Source organism: Hippocampus bargibanti, linkage group LG03 (assembly GCF_051943395.1).
Source record: "Hippocampus bargibanti isolate YZ-2025 linkage group LG03, ASM5194339v1, whole genome shotgun sequence".
NCBI classification, from domain to species: Eukaryota; Metazoa; Chordata; class Actinopteri; order Syngnathiformes; family Syngnathidae; genus Hippocampus; species Hippocampus bargibanti.
This window is the reverse complement of record NC_142736.1, coordinates 32,483,313-32,510,395: the sequence shown is the minus strand read 5'-3', so window position 1 is coordinate 32,510,395 and position 27,083 is coordinate 32,483,313. Positions and strand designations below refer to the sequence as shown.

At 38.1% G+C, this 27,083-nt stretch overlaps 1 protein-coding gene and 1 long non-coding RNA gene across 6 annotated transcripts in view; one reads left to right on the top strand and one right to left on the bottom strand.

Annotated features, from left to right (window-relative positions):
• pcdh17 (protocadherin 17) overlaps window positions 1-27,083 on the bottom strand; it is a 195,243-nt gene that overhangs the window by 93,617 nt on the left and 74,543 nt on the right. For 4 of the 5 annotated variants that reach the window (XM_088993126.1, XM_088993127.1, XM_088993128.1 and 1 more), the window contains exon 5: window positions 18,887-24,457. The exons of the other annotated variant lie outside the window; for it this stretch is intronic. In XM_088993126.1, coding sequence (XP_088849252.1) covers window positions 23,787-24,457 — 671 coding nt within the window. In that variant the 3' untranslated portion in view covers window positions 18,887-23,786. Of the gene's footprint in view, window positions 1-18,886; window positions 24,458-27,083 lie in introns of those variants that run through there. 5 annotated transcript variants of the gene reach the window in all.
• LOC148900998 (uncharacterized) lies at window positions 17,243-20,145 on the top strand. Its single transcript, XR_016114579.1, has 2 exons — window positions 17,243-18,894; window positions 18,982-20,145. It is a non-coding gene; the product is annotated as an uncharacterized LOC148900998 (long non-coding RNA).

Sequence of the window (27,083 nt, the reverse complement as noted above, 5' to 3'; positions counted from 1 at the left end):
TACAAAATAACCAATAAAAAAGAGTGAAAGTGTCCCAAAACTACTTGAAAATGATCTTGGAGATGCCGAGTTTCAGAAGGTCCCGCCCCCTTGTTCGTGACGTCACGCCAGGACGTCTTGCCTTGCTCCAGAATCAAAACAATGGCTTCGGAGAGTTCAGATTGGGAGAAGATGCTTTCTTGTTACTCATCCAGTTATGAATATGATTCAAATAGTTCTGAAGAGGAAAGCATACATGTTTGCAATCGAGTCAAGAAGTCCTTCTGTATCAATTTTAGCCGTCTGGACTCCAATGTAGCGCCCAGAAATTGCACAAGATGGTGAACAAGCTCCATTGGAAATGGGCTGATTTGTCTGCCGGGAATTTGTGTCAACTAGTATCAAATAGTAGTCTTGGTGCAACACACAACGATTCTCCATTGCGTTATTTATGTAGTTTTCCTTCTAATTTTGCCATCAAGGCTGAGTTTTCAGACCAACAAAAGTACCCAAAATGCATTGTGTGTCGCTTTCTCGGTCAGGGGCGTTCCCTCCGTGACGTCACGTCAGGAATCGTCACCAACTCGAAAACAAGACTTCCGGAATATTCAGCGCGAATCTTAAAAGGTCAAATCTAGCTATATGCGCTGGAATCTTTGTAGAATGCGCTCGGTATTAGTCATTTGAAGTGATTTTACAAATTATGGACGCAAGGTGTACACTAGCACCAAAGTATGTCATCTTAATACCACGCACACGGATACACAAGTGACTAATTGGAGTTCCCCGGTGTTCAACGTGAACGATCAAGAAGCAAAGTGACGACTGTTTGCTAAGCGCTTTAAGGTCACGGCAGCCATAACCCGTCGAGTCCATTAATTATTCAACCAACGCCTTTGATGAACACCTTAAAGTCCTCCGGCGTCATTGCAAGAAAAAAGGTGACACTTGTTTACATGGCGCGTTCAAAGCCATCCGGCTTACTACCTGATGTCGCTTCATATTCGCGATGACTGTAAGACTCACAGAAAGAAGTTCATTTGCATAAAACCTTTGATTTTTGGGTACCCGACCGTCTTCCTCCTTATTGAGACGAGAGCAGTTGATTTATCCCATTAGTCAGATTTAGCTTTGTCGGTGTCGCTTGCGAGTATGAACGGCATCGTAGGCATGCGAGACAGGACAGCCAAGCCTTTGGCGCTATGTGCAGAAAATGTCCTTGAAAGTTTTGAAAAACGCTTAAAAATCAAATGCATTATTATTATTATGATCATCATCATTTTTAGTATTATTATTTTTATTATAATCACCATCATATTATTATTATTATTATTATGATCATCATTATCATCATAATCCTCATTTTTATTATTATTATCATCATCATCATCTTTATTATTATGAATTATTATTATTTTTTTTTTTTAATCATCATTATTATCATCATTATTATCATCATCATCATCCTCATTTTTATTATTATCATCATCTTTATTATTATTATCATCATCATCTTTATTATTACTAATATTATTATTATCATCATAATTATCATTATTATTATCATCATCATCATCATCATCTTTATTATTATTATTATTATTATTATTATTATTATCATCATCATCATTATCATCATTATTTTTATCATCATTCTTATCATTATTTTTAGCATCATGATCATCATTATTATTATCCTCATTATTTTTATCATCATCATCATTATTATTATCATTATTATTACTATTATTATTATCATCATCATCACAATTATTTTTTTTATTTAGTTACATTCAGTGTATTAACTAACTAGCTATCTTGCTAGCAGCTATATAGCTATCTAAGTGGCTAGCAATCTAGCCAGCTATCTGTTGGCTATCTATTAGCTACCTGTGTATTTAATAGTGACATTGAGTGTATTAGCTAACTATCTATTGGCTATATATCTATCTAATGGGCTAGCTATCTAGCTAGCTACCTGTTGGCTATCTATAAGCTATCTGTGTATTTAATAGTGGCATTCAGTGTATTAGCTAACTAACTATCTAGCTAACTATCTATTAGCTATATAACTAAGTGGCTAGCTATCTCTTGGCTATGTATTAGCTATCTACTAGCTGGCTAGCTAGCTTTCTATCGGTGTGTTTAATAGTGACATTCAGTGTATTAGCTAACTAGCTAGCTAGCTAGCTAGCTACTAGAAATAGGGCTAACTAGGTGGCTAGCTATCTGTGGGCTATATATTAGCTATGTACTAGCTGACTAGCTAGGTTTCTATCTACAGTAAAGTCTCGTTATATCGATATCGGATATATCGATAGTCCCGGTTATATCGATATTTTTTCGGACTCCCTTGAATATCGATATAACGAGACTTTACTGTATTTAATTGCGGGTTGAGTGAACGCTGGCGCGTGTGGCTGCCGCTGCTCACCCACAGAAAACTCATCCTGTGACTATTATTATTATTATTATTATTATTATTATTGTAAAATGACAAAGGCAGAACGTTCATATAGAAGCTCTCCCCTTCAAAGATGTGGAATGAGATGCAGCGTGAATATGCGTGTCCGGTGAGCATTGTGATAACCAGGCACACAGCGACACACAACACGGAAAAAAAGCTCTTTCTTCACCCTAGGGATGCTTGACACATCAAGGTACCGTGATACCATGGCTTACAAACTTAATTGGTTCCCATCACTTAACTTCCCTCGACATTTTGTTGCCAGTCAAATCTGCTAGCATCTCCTCATGCCAGGTGTTGATGAGAAGCCTCACAGAGCCGTTGCAACACAAAATGTTGTGACTTCCAAATGAAAAATGGAAGTACATCAGTAGTCCTCTCACATCCTTCTCCATCCGCACACGGTGATACAAAAAGAAGAAAGGTGATGTTATGAATAATAAATCCTGCTTCCATGGTTACCGTCTATATTTCTTCAGTAGATCCACGCGTAGTTCTGTTTTAACGGACAACCGACAACACTTTTTTGTTTCCTAACTGACATCAGAAAAAATGTTTGATAGAATCTAAACTACCCAAAACACGCAGTATATTTTTATTCAAATGCAAAACACCAATAAAAATGATTTAAAGTGTCTAAAAACTGGCTGTGGTCAGTTTCAGAAAGTCCCGCCCCCTTGTTCGTGATGTAGCGCCGAAATGTCTTGCCTTGCTCAAGAATCAAAACAATGGCTTCAGATTGGGAAAAAGATGCTTTCTGGTTACTCATCCAGTTATGAATATGATTCAAATAGTTCTGAAGAGGAAAGCACACATGTTTGCAATCGATTTAAAGAAGCCCTCCCATATCAATTCCAGACGTCACGACTCCAATATAGCGTCCCAGAAAAGGCACAAGATGGGGCACAAGCTCCGTTGGAAATGGGCTGATTTGTCTCCTGGGAATTTGTGTCAACTAGTATCAAACTAGTATCTAATAGTAGTCCTGAGGACTGTAGACGTCTTCAAAATGGACCTTTTTCTTCAAACGTATGGAAACTGAGATTAAAATTAACACAGGTGTTCATGTGTTTACTACCATATGCAATAAAATTTTATTAGCTTTCATTTGGTACCACTATCAATGCTATAGCATCAACCTCTGGAAAGCTACAATGAAAATAAGGACATAATATGCCAAATTTTGCAGCATTTTGGAAAAACGTCAACAATAAAATGACATGGCTCTTGAGGCAGGCATAGCCAAGGTCCAAGATCACAATAACTGGTATATTTAGCCAATTTAGACCTTGGAGAATGGGAATAATATCAGTTTCCATATGTTCAAGAAAAATGTCAATTTTGAAGAGGTCTAAAGGACTGCTACAATGCGTCCTTTCTCAGTCAGGGGTGTTCCTTCCGTAACGTGAGGACTCGTCACCAACTCAAAAACAAGACTTCCGGAATATTCAGGAATCTTTGTCAAATACGCTCAGTAGAAGTCATTTCAAGTCATTTTACAAATTATAGACACAATTTGTCCGGAGGCGTCGGTTGTACACCCATTACAATATTTTGGTTCTTTTAGCAGCTTAGCTGTTGTTGACTCGCTAAAAGCGATCACCCACACAACATTTTCTGCTCACATTTGCTCGCTACGTTGCCTTGTTTTATTTTCTTTCTTTCTTTTTTTGGCATCAGCACTGCTCCCCTGGAACAAAATTGGAGTTCAGCCCTTCTCAATGATCTTAGCCATTGAGGATCACATTGTTGCTCACCCACCATTTTGTTGTCTTTCCAGGGACTGGCAAAATCTTCACACTGATATTTTGTTCTTTCGCCTCTCGAGTCAAGGATGCAACTTCAAGAAAACTATCAAAGCTTGGAAAACGCACTGCGGAGGAAGAGCAAATTAGCTTACCAACTTGGCCGGTGGCAGTAAGCCCACTTGATAGAAGCGTACAGTTTTTGCTAGCGCGTTAGCTAACGTGTTATGGATACATTTGAATCACTTTATGAGGTTAGCATACCTGCCAACTACTCCGGTTTTTCCATCATGAAGGAAATAGATAAATTTATTTCGCCATATTAAACTAGTGGGACTCAATCGGCAGTACATGTGCACCTGAAAGCTAACAACTACTCATTTGACGAAAATGAGGTTAAAATTTTAGCGAAAGAAAAGATATGGTTTGGAAGGGGAGTAAAATAAGCGATTTTTATAAAACAGCAAAATCCTTCACTAGATCGCCATGGTGGGGTGAGGATCAATTTGAATCGTTCGTACAATAGATTGCTTCGGCAACAGAGGATTTGTCATGCTGATGAGGTGATACCAGGGCAAATTGGGCAATCAGGCCAGTCGTCAGTCAAGACAATAGAAGCAATCAGTGGAGCCGCAGGGAGTAGTCCTCTGCTCCCCCCGACCTGAGAGCAGGGACGTATCATAGTAGAGTCCGGCACCGCCACGTCTGGACAGTAGGGATATATATATATAGGACCGATACTACCAGTAAGACTTTAGTTTGCTGACGAAGTTTCTTGGATAAGAAGCGAAACGTCCGACACCTTCAAAGAAGTACAGATGACGGCTGAAGAAACCTTTTCATCGATGGACCACTCCTGTACGACTGAGAGCTTACACAGACGTATTGAATAAAATATGCACTATATAGAGATATGTACATGTATAACTGGAGAGAATACTTCCTATGTTACTCCAAAAATGTTCATAACTTGATTGTTCATAAGTAGGGGAACGTATGTACGCAGCCAATCGCAAGCGAGATCGGCCGGAAAAAGGTGCGCAATACAAAATGTAACTTACAGCATTGCTGTCCAAACATTTTTCGAACTACAGTACAGTGAGACCTCAACTTACAAACACCTCAACTTACAAACTTTTTGTCTTACAAACGTCAAATTTATGACAATTAAACCTTATAATAAGCACTATTTTCATAAGGTGAAAGGACACACTGAAGGAACGGCCCTGACCGAAAAAAAGGACACATTGTAGCAGTCCTTCCATCACATCAATGCATTTTGCTGTGCTTGTTTGTGTCTGAAAACGTCATGTTGCACCAAAAAGAGGCAGAAGAGGGCGACAAAGCTCCGTGTAAGGAATTAATCAGCCTGTGGAAACGGGCTGAATAATTCCTCACAGGAGCTCGTTCGCCATTTTCTGCCTCTTTTTTGGTGATCCATTTCCCGCCAATGTTGCCTCAAAATGGCACGGAATAAATTCTTTAATCGATTGCAAACATGTATGCTTTCCTCTTCAGAACTATTTGAATCATATTCATAACTGGATGTGTAACAAGAAAGCATCTTCTCCGAATCTGAAGCCATTGTTTTGATTTTCCAGCAATGCAAGACGTCTTGGTGTGACGTCACGAACAAGGGGGCGGGACCTTCTGAAAATGCCCAATTCGGAGCTCAAATTTTTTGCAGATTTTGGACACTTGAAGTCATTTTTATTGCTGTTTTGCATTTGAACAAAAATATCAGCCTGCGTGTTTTGGGTATTTTAGATGCTATAAAACGTTTTCTGATGTCAGTTAGGAAACAAAAAAGTGACGTTGGTTGTCCTTTAAGTAGCTATAGTGTTAAAAATTGTTTAACCACAGTTCGCCCCCCTATTCCCCTGACCAGGACTTGGTCCTGGACCGACCAGGGCCTATGGATCCTGTACATTTTTTTTCTTTTTTGTCAACGCTCAAATTTTCACTATTCCATTCATGGAGCAGCTTCCAGAAAATTCCAAGGCTGTTCCTCTCCTGCGCTTAGCAAACCTTCCCAGTCACAAGCAAAACAAGAGTAATCCGTCGCATGTAAATACGTTTATTTGCGGATCTTCATGAATCATTACGTTTGCAAATCCGACCTTGACACACACACAGCAGCAGCGAGCGCAGGATTACATTTTTCTACCTGAAACAAATTCTCTTCATATGAGAGGTCTGATGTCGAGAAATGTATTTAAATTGTAAATAGAAAAATAACTCTATAAATGAAATGTATGTATTAGTCTTATGAGTGGTGGAAGTTGTCAGATGTGGCGTAACCTTAGGAGAAGTGGGTGTCGCAGAAGCTAGCTAGCCGCTAGCTAGCAGCTAATGCTGGAGACTTTTGCCTTATAATACAATAAGGGGCAGATTGAACAAGCTGTTATATATACAGTAAAGTCTCGTTATATCGATATTCAAGGGAGTCCGAAAAAATATCGATATAACCGGGACTATCGATATATCCGACCCTGTTTGCATGTAATTTTCTCCGTGCGTGCATAGAAATAGTATCGATATAACCGGGACTATCGATATATCCGATATCGATATAACGAGACTTTACTGTATATGTATATTTATATATATGTATATGTATATATATATTTTTTTTTATTTATTTGTTTTTTTGGGGGGCCGCGGGGGCTTCTTTGATCCTTGATTTGATCGGCAATTCACAGTGCTACAACTGTCTTGCTAAAGGACAATTCAACACTGTGACAAATGGCCAGGGATTGAACCAACAACCTCCTCTGATAAAGCCCGTTATGAATTTTGTCCAACATGGCTGACCCGCGTATGTGCTATATGTGCGTGTGTAGCGGTTTAGTCATCTCTTACAAGCAGGGGGGAGTACATGATGATGTTTTTTTATTAGCAGCCAAAGCATTTACAGATGAACACGAATATATATGGAAGCTGTCAAAGTTGATGCCTCAAGTCGGTGTCGGAAGCGCGTGAGCAGCGCGCAGCTGTCTTGTAAGCCACGTGAAGTTGAGTGCAGTCGAAAGACAAAGCATCACTTTGCACTATTTATGAAGACTTTTTAGAGTGGTGCCACTGAGTGCTCTCCTTTGTATTTGCCACTCTGCATATCCTGCCCTACATAACTTACGTGCGACAACAACAAGCAAGTTGTCTGTCGAGCGCTGTCTGCTCTCCCCGCAAGGACAACCGACACCATATTTTGTTTTGTTTCCTAACTGACATCAGAAAAAAACGTTTTATAGCATCTAAAACACACAGTATGATATTTTTATTCAAATGCATAAAAATGACTTCAAGTGTCCCAAAAGTGCCACAAAATGATCTCGAAACTGGCCAGATTCAGAAAGTCCCGCCCCCAAGTCCGTGACGGGACGCCAGGATACTCCTTCACAAACTGCCTCGCTCCAGAATCAAAACAATGGCTTTCGAGAGTTGAGATGCTTTCTTGTTACTCATATGATTCCAATTGTTGTGAAGAGGAAAGCATAAATGAGTCTTAAAAGGTCAAATATCTTTGAATCTTTGTCAAATGCGCTCAGTCGAAGTCATTTGAAGTGATTTGAAAAATTATGGACACAACTTGTGTCGGATGTCCTTTAAATAGACCTTTGTTGATGCGTCAGAATACACGGACGCATACATGGACGCCAAAGATCCAAAATGAAGAAACCAAGGTGGATACGGCGTCCTGTAATAACCGTATTTTCCGGACTTTAAGGCGCACCGTATTATAAGGCGCTACAGTTGAGGCTGGGGGTCACGTGAGACGGTGCTGCGATAATCATTTTTACTTTTTTATGTCAATATGTTATTTATGTATTCATTTATTGATGTATTCATTTATTGATATATTTATTTAGCACGTGGTTATTTATTTATTTATGCATTATCATTTTATTTATTTATTTTATTTATTTATTTATGCATTATTATTTTATTTATTTATTTATTTATTTATTTATTTATTTAGTTATGTATTCATGTGTCTTCATTTATTTATTTATATATTCATTCATTCATTAATTCATTTATACATTTATTTCTTTATGTATCTATTTATTTGTCAAACATTTGTTTTTATGTATGTATTTATTTATGTATATGCTTATTGATCTATTTATGTATATATGTATATATCATGTTATTTTTGTCAATATGTTATTTATGTATTCATGTATTGATATATTTATTTATTTATTTATGTATCCATTTATGTCTCTATTTACTTGTCAAATATTTGTATTTGTATTTATGTATTTATTTATCTGCTTATTGATCTATTTATGTAAATATGTATTTATCATGTTTTATGTCAATATGTTATTTATGTATTAATGTATTGATGTATCATTTATTTAGCACGTGGTTGTGTATTTATTTATTTATGCATGCATTTATTTATTTATCTAACCATTTATGTGTATTTATTTATTTGTCAAATATTTATTTTTGTATTCATGTATTTATTTATCCGTTTATTGATCTATTTATGTATACTATAAGCATTTATCATTTTATATATTCATGTATGTGTTTATATATATATATATATATATATATATATATATGTTTATTTAGCAAGTCATTAGCATTTATAGTATATTATTAGCAATAATGTGTATTTATGTCTATTAATGTGTCTATTTATGCGTCTATGCGTCTATTAATGCGTCTATTTATTTATTATCTATTCATTTATCTATTTATGTATATATGTATTTATTTAGCATTATATTTCTTCACGTCTTTGTTATTTATGTCTATGTTTATTTATCTATTTGTTTATTTACCATGTGTTTATTTATTTATGTAATAAGAATAATAATACTGCATATGTTTTTATTTATGTGTCTATTTATGTATTTATTTTTCTGTATATTTATTTATTTATTTACTGTCCCCCCCATACCTGTCTGACCTTCTTCAATTTTCTATTCCCTCTCGTTCCCTCAGATGGAAATGGGAGTTGACTTTTTTTTGGTCCTCTATTCCCCGCCCCCAGTCTTCGGTTAAAGCCGCACGCGATTGGTCGATATCCGTGGTAGAGCAGGGAGGGGAGAATTACAGACACACGCAGCAGTGAGGAGAAGGGTTGGGGTTAGGGTAGACAGGTGGACAAATGTTATGACATTATGCTGTTATTATTATTTCATTCTGATATTTTTTTACTAGTTGGTATGATAGCATTATTAATATGGAAAGCAAATTAGTGGCAGCTGATCATCAGACCTGAGTAACAGCAGGGAAAGTCAAAGTTAGCATCCACCAACTCTGTGCACATATACATCAAGCCATATAAATAGAAATATTTCATTTAGTGTATTTTTTACAAGAGTATTTCGTCTTTCACATATTTTACATGATCGTTGTACTAAGTTCATCCTGTCTGTCTACTTGATATCTAATTTAAGTAAAGTAAGAAAAGAATGTGTTTTAAATTAAAATTATATTTTACATGATAATTTGGTAGTTATTTAATTTAAGCAACAAAAACACAAACACACTGAGGAGCCATTCGGGAGCCTAAAGAGCCGGCTCTTTTTAGAGAGCTGAGCCAAAGGAAGAGGCTCTCTGAAAAGAGCCGGAATTCACATCACTAGCACTTAGGGCGACAAACCAAGGGGAAGGTGGCGAGGGGGTCAAGGGTCGGCAGTATCGCCATTGTGAGCCATAATTTTACATGATATTTTGGTCGTTAATTAATTTAATCAACAAAAAAAAAAAAAAACAACAAACTGAGGAGCTATTTGGGAGCCAAAAGAGCCGGATCTTTTGAGTGAGCCGAGCCAAACGAACCGACTTTCTGAAAAGAGCCGCAATTCCCATCACGAGTTGATCGGCCGTGTGGTCCAAAAGAAGAAAAAAAGGAGGCAGAATAGCAAACAAGATGTCTGAAGGGCAGGAACATGAAAATAGAGACCGAAAGAGACATAAATGGAAATGGAACACACTTTTTTTGTTGCTAACATGCTAACATGATTTCATGGTGACTCCAAAAGCTCTATCGGTGGTGTCAAAGTTAAGGAATTGGCAAGGTATCGTCAGTAGTTGATATAATAATATAATAGTAGTTAATAATAATAATAATAATAATAATAATAATAATAATAATAATACATTTAATTTCTAAGCGCCTTTAAAAACTCTCAATGTCACTTTACAGTCAAAGGATCAGTGTCTCTGTGGGTGAGCAGCGGCAGCCATACACGCCAGCATTCACTCAATAACTCAAATAGATAGACGGCGAGCAAGCTAGCTAATAAACAGGTAATATGGCTACCTAGATCTCTATTTGCTATCTATTCGATATCTAACAAGCTAACTGGCTACCTAGCTAGCTATGTATTTGCTATCTATTTGCTATCTAACTAGCTAGTTAGCTAGCTAGCGATTAGTTATCTATTAGCTAGCTAGCTAACTTTCTATTAGATATATAAATAGATATATAAATAAATAAGTAGATGCAAATAGATACATATACAAATAAATACATAAATAGACACATAAATAAAAACATACACGGTATTATTATTATTATTACATTGGATATTGGATATTGGATATGCCTTTATTAGTCTCACAGTGGAGAAATTTACATTTCATAAATAAACACATACTAGCTTTTTGTCGATTTGAGTTACTTCCGGGTTGAGTGAAGGCCTAGTTGGATATCTGTTAGCTATCTATTAGCTAGATAGCTTTCTATCAGAGTTACTTAGCTATCTATTTGCTGTCTATTAGCCAGCTTGCTTTCTATCTGAGTTACTTCCAGGTTGTGTGAAGGCCTAGATAGCTATCTGTTAGCTACCATTAGCTAGCTGGCTTTCTATCCAAGTTACTTCCGGGTTGAGTGAACGCTGGCGCGTGTGGCCGCCGCTGCTCACCCGCAGAAAAAGTGATCATTTGACTGTAAAGTGGCCTTGAGAGTTTTGGTAGGCTTTTAGAAATGAAATGTATTATTATTATTAGTAATAGATAACTAGCTAGATAGCTAATAGATACAGTAAGTAGCTAGATAGCTAGTAGATAGATAGCGAATAGATAGCAAAAAAGACACTGAAGTCGTATTTGTCAACAACAAAAAAATAATCCATTTGAGGTTTTTCTTCTGACAACATTGCAAAAAAACCGTAAGTGATTGCTGCAGACAAGAGGGTTAAACGTATTTTTTTAAATTGTGGACTGCATGATCAGAATCAGAAAGCCTTTAATCGTCCCACAATGGGGACGTTTGCATTAATGTATTTGTAGTCATTTTATTCATCTAAATGAGAAGCGATATTTCACAAACGCATCTGCAGTGCAAACTATAACGACAATGATAGCAATGATGTAAAGTGGAGACATTTGCGTCAGTACGGGGGCATAATTAACTTCGCTTGATGATAAGATGTCAAATTCATCATGAATCCAGCTCGGAAATTCAATGTATACCCCCCCAAATTACTTCAGGGGGAATAAAATACAGCAGATAACGGCACATTTAATTATTTCCTATCCGTAATTTAGTTCTCCTGTGATGGTTTAAATCAGTGGTGGATAAACTTTTTTTTTGACCCAACATATACTTCGATCCTGCAATTGACCAGTTATCGCTCAAAGCGATTATTTCCACCTAAAATTAACCCAACAGAAAAAATAAAGAACACATCAGAGTTGATGAGTTTGAGAAAAGTTTGATTTTGTTCCTACCTTAATTAATTGGAGACATGACGTGTCTGCACGGGACGCGCTTTTGCAGCTTGTTGGCCATCGTAGCTCGCGCGTACCGATTTCAGGTCCAGATTGCCGTTATTTTGCAATCCACGAATTGCAATCCATGAAGTGAAGATGAATTGATTTTTACTGACCATATTAATCAAACGTTATATGGTTTAAACAAAAAAGATCACTGATAGCTGGCTGCAATTGCAGAGGCTGAACACCTAACAACTTCCGGTGACGTAAACATGCAGCACCGTCGATTAGAAGTGACTTGTTTATTAATTAAAATTTTTTTTTTTGTGAAAGTGAGACTGGTTAGGGGGAAGTTTGTATTCACACAAAAAAAGTATATTATTAACACGAACAGGGAGACAAATGTGTTTTTTTCTTATGTTTTCGTTGTTTTTTTTGCCCACCGCTCCCCCCCAGTCGTGTTCGAATTTGGATCAGTCCGCCAGCTGTTTTTTTTTGTTTGACGTCATGGGCACGCCTGTGATTGAGTTTATATGTTGAGTTCCAACGTATAAAGTCGATTGGAAGTGACTTGCTTTGTTCATTAATTGAAAACAATATTATTTTGTGAAAGTTAGACTGATAAAATTATTAGGGGGTAGTGTGTATTTTGTATTATTAGCATGCACAGACTCTTTTTTGTTCGTTCTCCCCACCCCCACCTCGCTATTGACTTTGGATCAGTCCAGGAGCGATCGTTGATCCGACTGACGTCACGGAGGTTCCTGACTATGTTTATATGTTGAGATCCGACATGTAATATTTGACAATAAAGTCGATTGGAAGTGACTTATTTTATTTATTAACGGACAATAAAAACTTTAGTGAAAGTAAGACTGGTAAAATGATTACGGATCAGTTTTTTTTCTTGTCACCCCCCCGCCCCTCGGCGATCGACTTTGGATCAGTCTGCGAGCTCCCATTGATCGCCTGACGTCATGGCCACCCCTAAACTTGAGTTTATTTGTTGAGTTCCGACATATAATATTTGTCAATAAAGTCATAATTTCTGACAAATGTTAATGTAAAATAAATGAGTAGTGTTTAGTATTTATGAGTCGCGCCAACAAGCCTTTGCAAATCATTTTTTATCTTGCTGGCGTTAATTCAGGAACTCCCTGATAAGAGGACACATAGTTGTTGAATGCATTTATTTATGTATGAATGTATTTATTTATTTATTAGTCATGGTGCCTTTTAGTGAAATGTCTTTTTAGCTTTTATGTGTCCAACTACTCCAACATTGGCTTTTAATTAATTAATTAACAAAAGTGCCTTTCAAAACGCTCAGTCACTTTACAGTCACAGGATGAGTTTTTTTTTCTGTGGGTGAGCAGCGGCAGCCACACGCGCCAGCGTTCACTCAACCCGGAAGTCACTCAAATAGATAGAAAGCTAGCTCGCTAATAGATAGCCAGTCAGTTAGATAGTGAATAGATAGCTAGCTAGATAGCAAATAGCTATCCATATAGCTAATAGATAGCAAATAGCTAGCAAAGCATCATCTAATGCATGGGTATGCAAGTCAAGGCCCGCGGGCCGAATCTGGTCCCTCATATCATTTTATTCGGCCCGTGAAAGCAAATAAAACGTGTAAAATTGCATGATGTTTGCTAAAGTCTGAACCAAAAATTGTAAATTGTTAAAAAATATTAAAAAAGTAAAAAAAAAAGGAAACATAATTAGTGCACCTTTTTCTCAAAACCAATAAAGACAAGAGAACAATAGTATTTTTTTTATTTATTATTATTGTTTTTTTATTTGAACTTTTCATCTTTTTTTTTTTAAATCCACAACGAACAAAGCCTTCGGACAATAGCGGTTTGAAAAAATCACATCGATTTCTCTGGTTTTCACCAGTTAAGTTGCCTGTCGTAGCGCTGTGCGGTGCGGTGCGGGTGATCGGGGGCGGAGGTGACACTAACAACACACTTTTGAGATTTGTTGTCGTTAAAAAACGCCATCTGTGCTGACTGTGCGTGTGTTGTTTTTTTTTTAATGTCATTTTTTTTTTACCTGCAACAGTGTGAGTGAGTGAGTGAAACTATGGCGGTGTGCCACATTCAAGATGGCCGAACACTAAGAAAAAATACCCAAAAAAGTCACTAAAACCAAACTGTGGGCTGAAATCACCCATTTTCAGATTTGGAAAAATACGCTGCCAGCTGTGAATGATGGCATGACGGGAGAGGTTTGGCATTATGCTCCATAATAATAATAACACATCATATTTTAAGCGCCTTTCCATCTCGTATGATGTGCTGACCTCCATATTGAATATGGCCTTGCGCTATTAGACAGCAAATAGCCCAGGAGAGGGCTCATGGCTTTAAAGATAACCTTCGACAAACAACAAGCACATCCTTTGAAAATTGGTGAAAAAATGGCGCTCATCTTGTCAAATTATCATTATTATTATTTTTTTCAGACAATGGTCTTTTTTTAGAGGGGAAGGGGTTAAAAAAAACACCCAAAAGACATTGTGACACCAGACAAGTAATGTAAGCTACAAAATCCCACGCGTATCATGCGACAAAATTTTGCTTAGAAAATTTAGCTGGACGAACTAAAAGAATATTAAACATAAATAACAGGAAGTGACACTGTAAAAAAAAAAAAAAAAAAAAAAAACGCTGAGTCACTGCATAAGAAGCAATCACATGGTGGGCTGGGAAAAAAAATAATAACCAAAAAATGATACATTCAAAAGATGGATAAAAGAGGTCATTGAAATAAGGAGGCGATAAAAAAATATATATAAAAAAAAAATACACACAAAAATGATACATTCAAAAGATGGATAAAGGAGGTCATTGAAATAAGGAGGTGATTATAAAATAATTAATAATAAAATACACAAAAAAATTATACATTCAAAAGATGGCTAAAAGAGGTCATTGAAATAAGGAGGTGATAAAAAATCAATTAATTAAAAAAATAAACAAAAAAAATCATACATTCAAAAGGTGGAGGAGGCAATATTTATAATGTGGAGGCAATATTTTTTTTTATTAATTAACTCATTCACTGCCATTCACAAATGTATTCATGAATTAAAAATATCACGTAGAGCACCATTCCCGAATTTGTTCGGGTGTTGTTTTTTTTCATGCTTGGGTGCCAATAAGTAATAATAATAATAATAATAATAATAATAATAATAATAATACATTTAAGTTCTAAGCGTCTTTCAAAACTCTCAAAGTGTGGGTGAGCAGCGGAAGCCACATGCGGCAGCGTTCACTGAACCCGGAAGTAAAACAAAGCTAATTAATAGCCAGCTACATAGCTAGACAGCTAATAGATAGCAAATCAATAGCTAGCTAGGTAGGTAGCAAGCTAGGTAGCTAAGGTAGATAAGGCGTTGGCCAGACCTCTGGTAATGTTTTCCTTTGCACAAGGTGACAGAATTTCCCTTTTTTTTTCCATGTTAGCGCTTTGTTCCAGCTTCAGCTGTTGTTACAGCGCTATATGAACCAGTATGTGTGTATTGCATTGTATTTTGGACATCCGCCCTCATTTCCAGCTCACATATCATTGAGGAATTAACTCTAGGAATTAAGAGTCTCGTTTTTTTAACAATGTACTGAATGTTTATGTAGTCCTAAAACTCAATATTCTGTGGGTCCTGGAATTCGAGTGACGATGACGAAAACCCTGGCACTGGAGTGGACGCATTTTTGCACGTTTGGCAGTGAATGAGTTAGTTGGGAAAAAACAAAATGATACATTCAAAAGATGGACAAATGAGGTAATCAAAAAAAAAAAAAGAGGCACCAACAACAAGGACGAATAAAAAAACTATTGAACAACACTCATGTTAACCAAGTCTTTTTGAATAAAGTTTTTTTTTACTAAGACGCAGATGTGTTAGGCTGAAATCTCCGAAAATCGGACGTTATCGTATCGCGTTCCATTGTTGATGTGTTTGTATTGTATTGTAATCAATTACGATTAAAAAAAGAAATCAGAAATTGATTACAATGGGAACGGTTTCGGTTTTCGAGAAAAAAAAAAATCAGTTTTCAAACAGCTTTCTGGAATGGATTATGGTCGAAAACACAAATTTGACTGTATAGATACGGAATACATTAAAAATAAAAAGACCATTGTCTCGGGAATAAAAAAAAAACAACTACTTTGAAAGCATTTTCACATGAACGAACAGTCACCAGAGCAGGAAAACAGCAAGCACTCAACTGTGGCTGTAAAACTCGTACAAAACGATCAAATCTGGTTACATTTCCCTACAAAATAAGACTTGAAGGAAAAAAATATGTTTGTATAGCACAGGTAAAATTAGTTTAACAAGAAAAAAAGATGGGGGGTTGTTTTTTTTTCCAACTTGACACGGAAATAAATAAAACAGGAACCATCTTTGATCCTACGTAGAAAATAAACTGCAATGAGGTATACACAAAAAAATAAAGAAATAACATCCAAATCAAAAGGAAAAGCGAAGAAATAACACAACGACGAGTTCACAGGAAGTGTCACGGTTGTCTAAGGTAGCGCTTTGCCCTCCTTTTAACCCTTGAGTTCCCCTTGCGTTTTGCCTTTTGCGTGGCGATGAAAGGCAGTGTGTCGCTGAATTGGCTCTGAGCGAGGACGGTGGGGGGGGGGGCATTTTGAACAGCGCATTTTGAAGGATTTACGATCCAAATGTCAGCCTGACTTGATTCACCAACAGAAAAATCCAGTTTTAAATAACCAGTAGGAGTTTTTACTCAAAACCTCCCAGCGAGTGTACGATTTAAAAAAAGAAAATGGCGGGCGGCTATCTCCGAGGAAAACAACGACAGAGTGACGAGACGTTCAAATGCAACGTGGGATATTCATCGGCAAAGGAAACAAACGCGAGGAGGACAAAACGGGGGGAAAACAAAAGAAGAAAATATCCGACAAGAGGAAAGCCGATGTTCAAAATGGCGGAAAGCGGATATTCAAAATGGCGGCCGTCAAGCAAGTTGTCAAAACTCGACACGTGGTCACCTGGATGGATCATTTGAAGTAAAATATTTTGTAGGGTGACGACACATTCAAATGCAACTATACGTCGGCAATGAAACAAAGGACAAAACAGGGAAAGCAAAAGAAGAAAATATCCAAAGTGAGGGCAGTCGATCAAAATGGCAGAAGGTGGATGTTCATAATGGCGGGAAGCCAGTGTTCAAAATGGCAGAGGGCCGATGTTCAAAATGGTGGAAGCCAGTGTTCAAAATGGCAGAAAGCGGATGTTCAAAATGGCAGAAAGCGGATGTTCAAAATGGCGGTAAGCGGATGTTCAAAATGGCGGTAAGCGGATGTTCAAAATGGCAGAAAGTGGATGTTCAAAATGGCAGGAAGCCGGTGTTCAAAATGGCGGAAAATGGATGTTCAAAATAGCGGAATGCGACTGTTCAAAATGGCGGAAAATGCATGTTCAAAATGGTGGGAAGCGACTGTTCAAAATGGTGGAAAACGGATGTTCGAAATGGCGGGAAGCCGGTCTTCAAAGTGTTGGAAAGCGGATGTTCAAAATGGCAGAACGCCGGTGTTCGAAATGGCGGAAAAAGGATGTTCAAAATGGCAGGTAGCCGGTGATCAAAATGGCAGAAAGCGGATGTTCAAAATGGCGGAAAACTAATGTTCAAAATGGCAGGAAGCGGATGTTCAAAATGGTGGCAAGCCAGTGTTCAAAATGGCGGGAAAACGGTGTTCAAAATGGCAGGAAAACGGTGTTCAAAATGGCGGGAAGCGGATGTTCAAAATGGCGGAAAGCGGATGTTCAAAATGGCGGCCATCAAGCAGGCTATCAAAACTCAACACGTGGTCACCTGGATCGACCATTTGACCATCAAGAACATTAGAAAAAGGTTATTTCACAGCGCGGGCCCAAAAAATGTGGCAATATTTGAAAAAAAAAACACATTTTTTTTGATATTTTAGGAAAGCCTGAATGTGATTTTGACGATTCGATGGTGCTCCCGAAAAGACATCGAGTTCAAAGTTGATCGAATTGTATACGTCGAGTTTCATAGGAGGCTTTCTGGGATGTGTTGAGAAGTAGGATATAAATAACGGGGGGACATTTATACAAAATGCACATTGTGGTGGATCGGAGGGAGGGGCTTGGGGGGTTGTGGGAGGGGCTTGGGGAGGTTGTGGGAGGGGCTTGGGGTCAGGTAAGCAGTCATAATGTAAGCTCTCCGTAGAGACAGTAAGGCAGTTTGATCATCACCAAGAAAATCGCTTCGTTTTCCATATGGCAGATTATTATTGTTATTTTTTTATTTTTTTTGGGGGGGAGGTCAAAGGGGGTCAGTAGGGGTTGAAAGTAAAAAAATTAAAAAACAAAATAAGATATTAACTCATTCACTGCCATTGAGCAGCGGCAGCCACACGCGCCAGCGTTCACTCAACCCAGAATAACTCAAATAGATAGAAAGTTAGCTAGCTAGCTAATAGATAACAAATAGTTACCGAGCTAGCTAGTTAGATAGCGAATAGATAGCAAATAAATAGCAAATAGATAGCTAGCTAGGTAGTCAGCTAGTTAATACATAACTAATAGCTAGCTAGCTAGTTAGATAGCGAATAGATAGCAAATAAATAGCAAATTGATAGCTAGCTATGTAGTCAGCTAGTTAATACATAACTAATAGCTAGCTAGCTAGTTAGATAGCGAATAGATAGCAAATAAATAGCAAATAGATAGCTAGCTAGGTAGTCAGCTAGTTATTACATAACTAATAGCTAGCTAGCTAGTTAGATAGCGAATAGATAGCAAATAAATAGCAAATAGATAGCTAGCTATGTAGTCAGCCAGTTAATACATAACTAATAGCTAGCCAGCTAGTTAGATAGCGAATAGATAGCAAATAAATAGCAAATTGATAGCTAGCTAGGTAGTCAGCTAGTTAATACATAACTAATAGCTAGCTAGCTAGTTAGATAGCGAATAGATAGCAAATAAATAGCAAATAGATAGCTAGCTAGGTAGTCAGCTAGTTATTACATAACTAATAGCTAGCTAGCTAGATAGCGAATAGATAGCAAATAAATAGCAAATAGATAGCTAGGTAGTTAGATATTGAATAGATAGCAAATATATAGATAGCTAGGTAGCCATATTACCTATTCATTAGCTAGCTCGCTCGCCATATATTTGAGTTATTGAGTGAAGGTCACTTTACAATCACAGGATTAGGTTTTTCTGTGGATGAGCAGCGGCAGCCACACGCGCCAGCGTTCACTCAACCCAGAAGTAACAGAAATAGATAGAACACTAGCTCATACATGGCTAATTTTATTTATTGTGTTGTATTTATAATTGTATTTTATTTATTATTGTATCTATGCTTGTCTGTGACTGTAAAGTGTCCTTGAGAGCTTTGCAAGGCGCTTGAAATAAAATGTATGATTATTATTATTACTAATAGCTAGCCATCTTGATAAAAGCTGGCTCGATCGCTAATTAATAGCCAGCTACAGAGCCAGTTAGACAGCTAATAGATAGCAAATAGCTAGCTAGCTAGGTAGCTAAGGTACATAAAGCGCTGGTCTGACCTCTGGCAGTATTTTGTCCCTTCCATGAGGGGGCAGTATTTCCCTTTTTTCCGTGTTAGCGCTTCAGCTGTTGTTAAAGCGCGATATAAACCAATATGTATGTACGTATTGCATTGGATTTTGGACATCCGCCCTCATTTCAAACTCATATAACTCCAGACCCATATCATTTAGGAATTAACTCTTTCATCCGGCTGAAAGAAGAGTTTCTAAGGTTACTTAGGCTGCTTTGAATGTTGATGTTGGCCTAAAACTCAATATTCTGTGGGTCCTGGAATTTGACTGACAATGACAAAAACCCTGGCACATTTTTGCACATCATCTGGCAGTGAATGAGTTAAAAATAACGAACATAAAAATATGCATACAAGCTCTTGTGAAAGAAAATAGCTGCCTGCTAAAAAAAACTGATCTGTAAAAATACCACAATAATTAATTTTTTTGTGTGTGTGTGTGTCAGAATTTATTTATTTATTTATTATTATTATTAATTTTTTTAGTACTTGCATTGTAAATCATCTCGCTGGCTCATTAAGCTTTCAACAGTTATTGTGTGCGATCGTGCTGAAGAAAAAAATAATCTCAAAATCACTGAAGCTGGTTGCAGCAAAGATGCACAAAAAAAAAACATTAAAAATGAATAAAAATAAAATAAAATAAAAATAGCAACAAAAAAAAAAAGCAAGAACCCCAAACTAAGCAAACTCACAGAGTTCGACAGCTACTTAAGGCAACCTTTTGCCAAATACAATATAAGCCCATGTATATTGCAACACAACTATATATATACATATATATATATTAATTTAATAAAATACACAATATAGCTTTTGTACACGTAACAATTTGGCTCAAATGCACAGAAAACGTCATGAAATCAATAAAAAATAGGCTTTTTTTGTTGTGTTTTTGTGTTTTTTTTTGCTCTCATGTCGACACATTTAAACTTGAATACATTTACACGTAGAATGAGAATATGTAGAGTGAAAATGGGACGTTTTCTCGCTTATTTCGGGAAAGTCGCGACGCCGTTCTTGGCCTTTAACGCAAGGACACTTTTTTTTTTTCTTCTGAGATTCCACAAGTACAGTGATACCATGGCTTTCGAACTTAATTGGTTCCCAGACAGAGTGTGTAAGGCAAAAAGTGTGTATTCCAAAAAATAATTTCCCATAGGAAACCGTTAAAATGAAAATAATCCGTTCCCATGTCCCCATAAAACATCATTTTTCTACTTTCTAATTTTATAAGCCTTAAAAAAAACTACACAAAATATACATTATTTTATGTATAATAAATGTGCTACGATGTTATAATTAAATAAATAAAATGTACTGTAAAATAAAGTGGTTTTATTGAACTTTGTGATGGTCGTTGATGGCTTGATGGAATGGAGTGGCCGGTTTCATCAACATTAAACACTTGATGAGGAACGTAGCCTTCTTCCTTCACTATCCTGAGGAATAATCCCTTGGAGGTGCTTTCTCTGCCATGATTTTACCTAGTTCCTCATCAATTGTGTTCTGTTTTGCTGGGTTGATAGCTTTTTTCAGTGTACATATGGCTTGTACCGGTTATTTGTGGAGCCTGATTGCTGAGAATTTTAACCTTGCAGTCTCCACTCTGCCTTTGAACTATCAAAGTCGAAACGACTCTAAATTTCACTGTTTTCTATCGATTTTCGCACTCTGTCGTTTGCCTGTCTCTTTCACATTTTAACCACCTCCCCTCACTGCTGCGTTCTTGACCAATCACGTGGCTTTAACCTAAAACTGGGGGGCGGGGAATATAGGACAAAATGAGTTGGTTGCCATTTTCTTGTTCGGAGACCGGGCTCGTTCGTGAACGACACATCAATCTTCGTGGCGCTTCGTGTGTATCTCAAAAAATAGTTTGTGTGCCAAGGTAAAATGTTCATAAATGTAATATTCGTAAACTGAAAAGTTCGTAAGCCAAGGGGTTCGTAAACCGAGGTATCACTGTATTTTTTTTTCAATATATAAAAAAAGTATAAATATTTTGTTGGTATTAGGACATTGTTCACGGAATCTTACATTAGGCATCTTTATGTTCGTTTTTTTTTTTTTTTCACAGTTAAGCAAAAACGTCCCTTTTTATACAACTTGTGATTGGCTGAAGGCGTTTGCCAAACACACACACACATATAGAAATTTACTGTACACTGAAAGCTGACGATGAACTTGAATACGACAATTACAAAAAGCGTGTTGTGCTCGTGTCAACGTGGTGCATGTGTGTGTGTTTGTATGATTAGTCTTGTGAGGACCGCTAACATTTTATACCATACGTAGTGAGGACATTTTTGACAAGTGAGGACCTATTGGACGGGCCGGTCCTCACAAGTTTTTCATTCTAAAGGCTAGAGGGTCAATATATGCATCTGCTAAAGTTTCAGAGAGGTCCTCACAAATATACCCAAAATGATGTTTGGTGTGTATTTTCATTTTACTTGGATACACACACTTTTTGCTCACTGTGTGTGTTTATGTGTGTGTGTGTGTTTAATGAGAGGAAAAAGTTCATACCACAAAAAGTAAAATTATATTTTAACAAAATTCACTACAAGGGTGAGGACTTTGAATGTAGCCATTCTGCTGTTGTTTCAGTTTCAAGTTCACTTTTTATTTCTTTGTTTTTAAAGAAGTTAAAGTAGTGGGAAATGGGGTGACATTTAGTGTTCAAATGGGGTGACATTTAGTGTTCAAATGGAACACTAGTTCCTCTCTAAAGTTATCAGCAACGGTGGTCCTCATTCCTAATCTGGAGTTATCCGGACCTCACAAAACCATTGAAACAGGAGTGTGTGTGTGTGTGTGTGTGTGTGTGTGTGTGTGTGTGTGTGTGTGTGTGTGTGTGTGTGTGTGTGTGTGTGTGTGTGTGTGACGACGGATGTAATAGACATACACATTGGCGAGGAAAGAAGAAAAGAAAAAAAAACATTGAAAACACAGTTTTTCGGAATTAGCGTTAGCGCTAATCCCGATCAATCTTTTTGTGATCAAAGCCCTGATGACCAATCCTTTTTTCGTTTCGGTTCACACGCACAATCCATCAAACGTTGACGTGGTCCAACGTGACAATGTTTTTTTTTTTTTGTTTGCGTATTTAGTCCGGCGACCGTTCCAGTAGAATCCGTTTGTCTGTCAACATGTCGATTGTCATCTGTGACCTTTGATCTTTTTTTTTTTTGTTCCATAGTCCATGTCCGAAAAATAAGACAAATTCACAAGAGAGTCGGAATAAAAACAAAACGCATGAGCTGTTTGGGCACTTTGATCTGGCGAGGTCCCAGAGGCTCCATCCTCTGTCGTTTTCACAAAAACGAGGAACTGATCAATTAGTGCAGATTTCAGATGACCCCGTGGTTTTATTTATTTACAGTGATACCTTGGCTTACGAACTTCCCAGACAGAGTGTGTCAGGCGAAAAGTTTGTATCCCAAAAATTAATTTCCCATAGGAAACCATGAAAATTAGAATAATCCGTTCCCAGGTCCTTATTAATAGTGTTGTTTTATTGACCTTTGTGATGGTCGGCAATGGCTTGATGAGGAACGTGACCTTCTTCTTTCACCATCTTGAGCAATGATCCCTTGGAGGTGCTTTCTCTGCCATCATTTTACCTTGTTCCTCATCAATTGTGTTCTGTTTAGCTGGGTTGATCGCTTTTTGCATCAAGTGTAAAGATGGCTTGTGGAGCCTGATTGATGGGAATTTTAACCTTGCAGTCGACATTCTGCCTTTGAACTATCAATAAAGTTGAAACGAGTCCAAATTTCACCGTTTTCTATATATTCTCTCACTCTCTCTGTCGTCTGCCTGTCTCTTTAATGTTTAACCCCCCCTCCCTCACTGCTACGTTCTTGACCAATCACGTGGCTTTAACCGAGGACTGGGGGCGGGGAATAGAGGACAAAAATAGTCGGCTGCCATTTTCTTGTTAGGAGAACGGGCTCGTTCGCGAAGGACACATCACTCATTGTGGCGCTCCGTGTGTATCCCGAAAAATAGTTTGTATGCCAAGGTAAAATGTTCATACATTTAACATTTGAAAACCGAAAAGTTTGTAAGCCAAGGTGTTTGTAAAGCGAAATATCACTGTATTTCAGGTTTTGTTTAAGCGCCGTCAAAGGACTCGGACTAAATGTCAGTTCAGTGTTGGTACTTTTGCATACCGGGGAAGGAAAAATATCGGAGAAAATGACAAAATTTGTCGTAGTTTGGGGTGAGAGTTTTGGCATGGAGTTTTTTTTAGGGGAATAGGCTTTTATTCCGCAGTCACCGTCCGTTTTTTTTTTGAACTCACTTCCTCAACGTGCCGACGCTTTCGCTACCTCTGCAATCCTGCAAAAGCTTGTCAATGTCCCTCACCACCTGGTCGCTATCCATCCCATCGCGGTTCGCGTCGGGCTCCGGCGCGAGGTCCGTTTCGCCGCGGCTCTCTTGGCTGATTCTCGAACGGGCCTCGGCGAGCACTTTGGCCACCGGGTCCGAAGGCGGTAACGGCGGGTAAACCCCCTGTTCCCTGGTCTGTTTGGTGGGCGATAGGTACTGTCCGTCGGGAGGTCCGTAATAGCCGGAGCAGCTGGCGAGAGGGGGTTTACCTTCCGCCCCGTCGGCCGGACTCTTCGCCGCCGCGGGGCCCTTGACCGGGCTGCCCGATGGCGAGGGAACCTCTTGGAGCAACGGACTGAGGGCCCGTTTGGCCTTCAAGTAGGGCTTGACGTTGGCGATGAGGATGGTGTGATCCCGGCGTTCCTTGCCAAAGGTACAGAAGGTCTTTTTGCCGTTGGCGTTGACCGTCTCGTAGGTTTCCGTCTCGGGGAGGCTCTCCGTCCCCGCCGGTACGAACACGTTGTTACGGTAATCAACGCCTTCGGCTTGGTTTCCGCCGGCGGGGAACTGCGGCATCCAGCAGCGGTCCGAGTGACCCAGCACCCGGCATTCCTCGGTGCAGTTCAAACAGTCCTCGTCTGTAAACGAAAAACAAAAACTTCATGGTTGGATAGCGTCGTGCCGGTTTCTGGCAATCGTGACGATGTTAACACTCCGAAGCCGAACGGGGCCCGGCAAAGGGGAGCCTGACGTTTCCCCGTGTTGAGGCAGTCATCTGAGGATGAAACAAGGTGGTCTGAAAAGTCAAAGTCAGCGTAGTTCGACCTGGCTGCATTGGAATGCCGCGGTATGAACGCAAACGTCTGTAAATGACTAGCAGGTGTTGATCGCCGTCACTCAAATGCAACAACAACTAGCTTTGCGATGCTAATTTGTGTTTTCATAGTCATCTATTTTTTGCCAATTTTAAGGTGTTACATGTCCGGTTTATAAAGTGGGGTTACTACTAACCTCTCATTTACTCTCTGATCTCATCAGTACGGCACTAGTTAATTGTTCCGAACTATTTTTGCAATGCTAATTTGTGTTTGCATAGTCATCAAATTTTTGCCAATTTTGAAGTGTTACGTGTCCGCCTTAGAGAGTGGGGTTAGGACTAACCACTCATTTACTCTCTGATCTCATCAGTACGGCACTAGTTAATTTTTCCGGACTATTTCTGCAATGACCTTTTTATATGTTAGTTTGTGGTGTACATTTCCGGGTTGCGCGTCTGGCTGCCGCCACTCACCCGCAGAAAAAAAATGTTGTTCTTATCCATTTCGACCAATCCTTGAACCCCGCCTGAAATCGGGTCATCGTTATAATAATCCAGTTTCCTGATTTCCCATTTCTAGGTCAAGCTCTCAATATAGGACGGCGGGCGACGGTGCGCACAGCGACGTGTTTGGTGTGTCATAAAAACAATGCGTGATTTCCCTAACCGCACGTTTTGTTTTTTTTTGCCACCACGCCGCTTCGGTCCCCAAACCTCTTTGCGTTATTACCCATCCGCGTGATTAATGTCCTTCTGTCACATGCGACGGGGAGGCTGAGAGGAAACAGTTTTCGGAGCGCATTACATCTAAACGAGCGCCGGGGATGGACTGACTGATGGTCTTGTCACGAGTATTGAACAGGAAATTGGATGAAAGGTTCAATGTGATAATATATGCAAAGTGACAATTCTGTGGCGTCGGGAGCATTGGCGTGACGGTGGGAGGGAGATATCCAACCAGGCGCAACTAAATACATAAATAAATACATGAATAAATGAATAACCAAACAGATAAGTCAATAAACGAACAAACAAACGAATAAAGAATTAAAGAATAAAATGTGGAAATAAAAAAATATACAAACTAAATAAACAAACAAACTAATAAATAAACAAATAAATGAACAAATAATTAAACACATAAGTAACTCAAGAAATAAATACTAGATGAATGAACAAACAAATCAATACATGAATAAACAAAGAAATAATTAAACGCGGGAATAAAACAATAAAATAAACAAAGCAAAAAATAAACAAAGAAATGAAGAAATAACACATAAATACACAGATAAAGAAATAAGTACATACCTACCTACCTACAAGCATGCATGAATATATATGTATGCATGCATATAAAAATGCATGCATGCATACATACATACATACAATTAAACGACGACGATTAAAGGCGTTCTTATTGTTATTCTTCAACATTATCATTTTATTATGCTATAAATCATATGGAGCAAATGTTTTTTATTTAAACTTAGCTCAAAAATATGACTGTGAATTTTCATTCCAAATTCTCAGCATGAATTTACGAAAACAAAAAAAGATCATAATCTGCTCTCAAGGGCTGACATACAGGTGATGGAAAGTGTCCTTGAGACCTTTGAAAGGCGCTTGAATTCAAATGTATTATTATTACACGTTCTAACTACGTATTTGAGTTATTCAACTATCTACCTAACTATGTGAGTAATCTAGTAGCTATCTACTAGTTATCTATTAGCTATCTAGCTGGCTCGCTAATTTTCTACCTATTTGAGTTATTCAACTATCTAGCTAAATATCTATGAATTATCTATTAGCTATCTAGCTAGCTTGCTAACTTTGTACATATTTCAGTTATTCAACTATCTATCTATCTATGAGTTATCTATTAGATAGCTAGCAAGCTATCTATTAGTTATCTATTAGCTAGCTAGCTAGCTAACGTTCTACCTATTTTAGTGATTCAACTATCTAGCTAACTATTGATGATTTATCTACTAGCTAGCTAGCTCACTTTCTACCTATTTGAGTTACCATCTATGAGTTATCTATTGGCTAGCCAGCTAGCTTTCTATCTATTTGAGTTATTCCGGGTTGACGCTGGTGCATGTGGCTGCCGCTGGTCACCCGCAGAAAAACTGATCCTGTGACTCTATAGTGACCTTGAGAGTTTTGAAAGGCGCTTATAAATGAAATGTATTATCATTATTATTATGTAATTCCAAAACACACTGCAATAGTGAAGCGTTATATACTAACCCCGCCCCTCTGCCCCCCATCAGAAAGCATGCTGGACAGGAGGAATGGCAGCTGACAAGTTGCGGAGAGCATCTGTGACAGATAACAAACGCACCTGAGAGCGCCCGTCCAACGTGTGTGTTTGCTTGTCTCCATGTGTGCGTTATTGTCTTTTTAATCTCTTTGCCGACTGCCGTTCAGGCCATCTGATG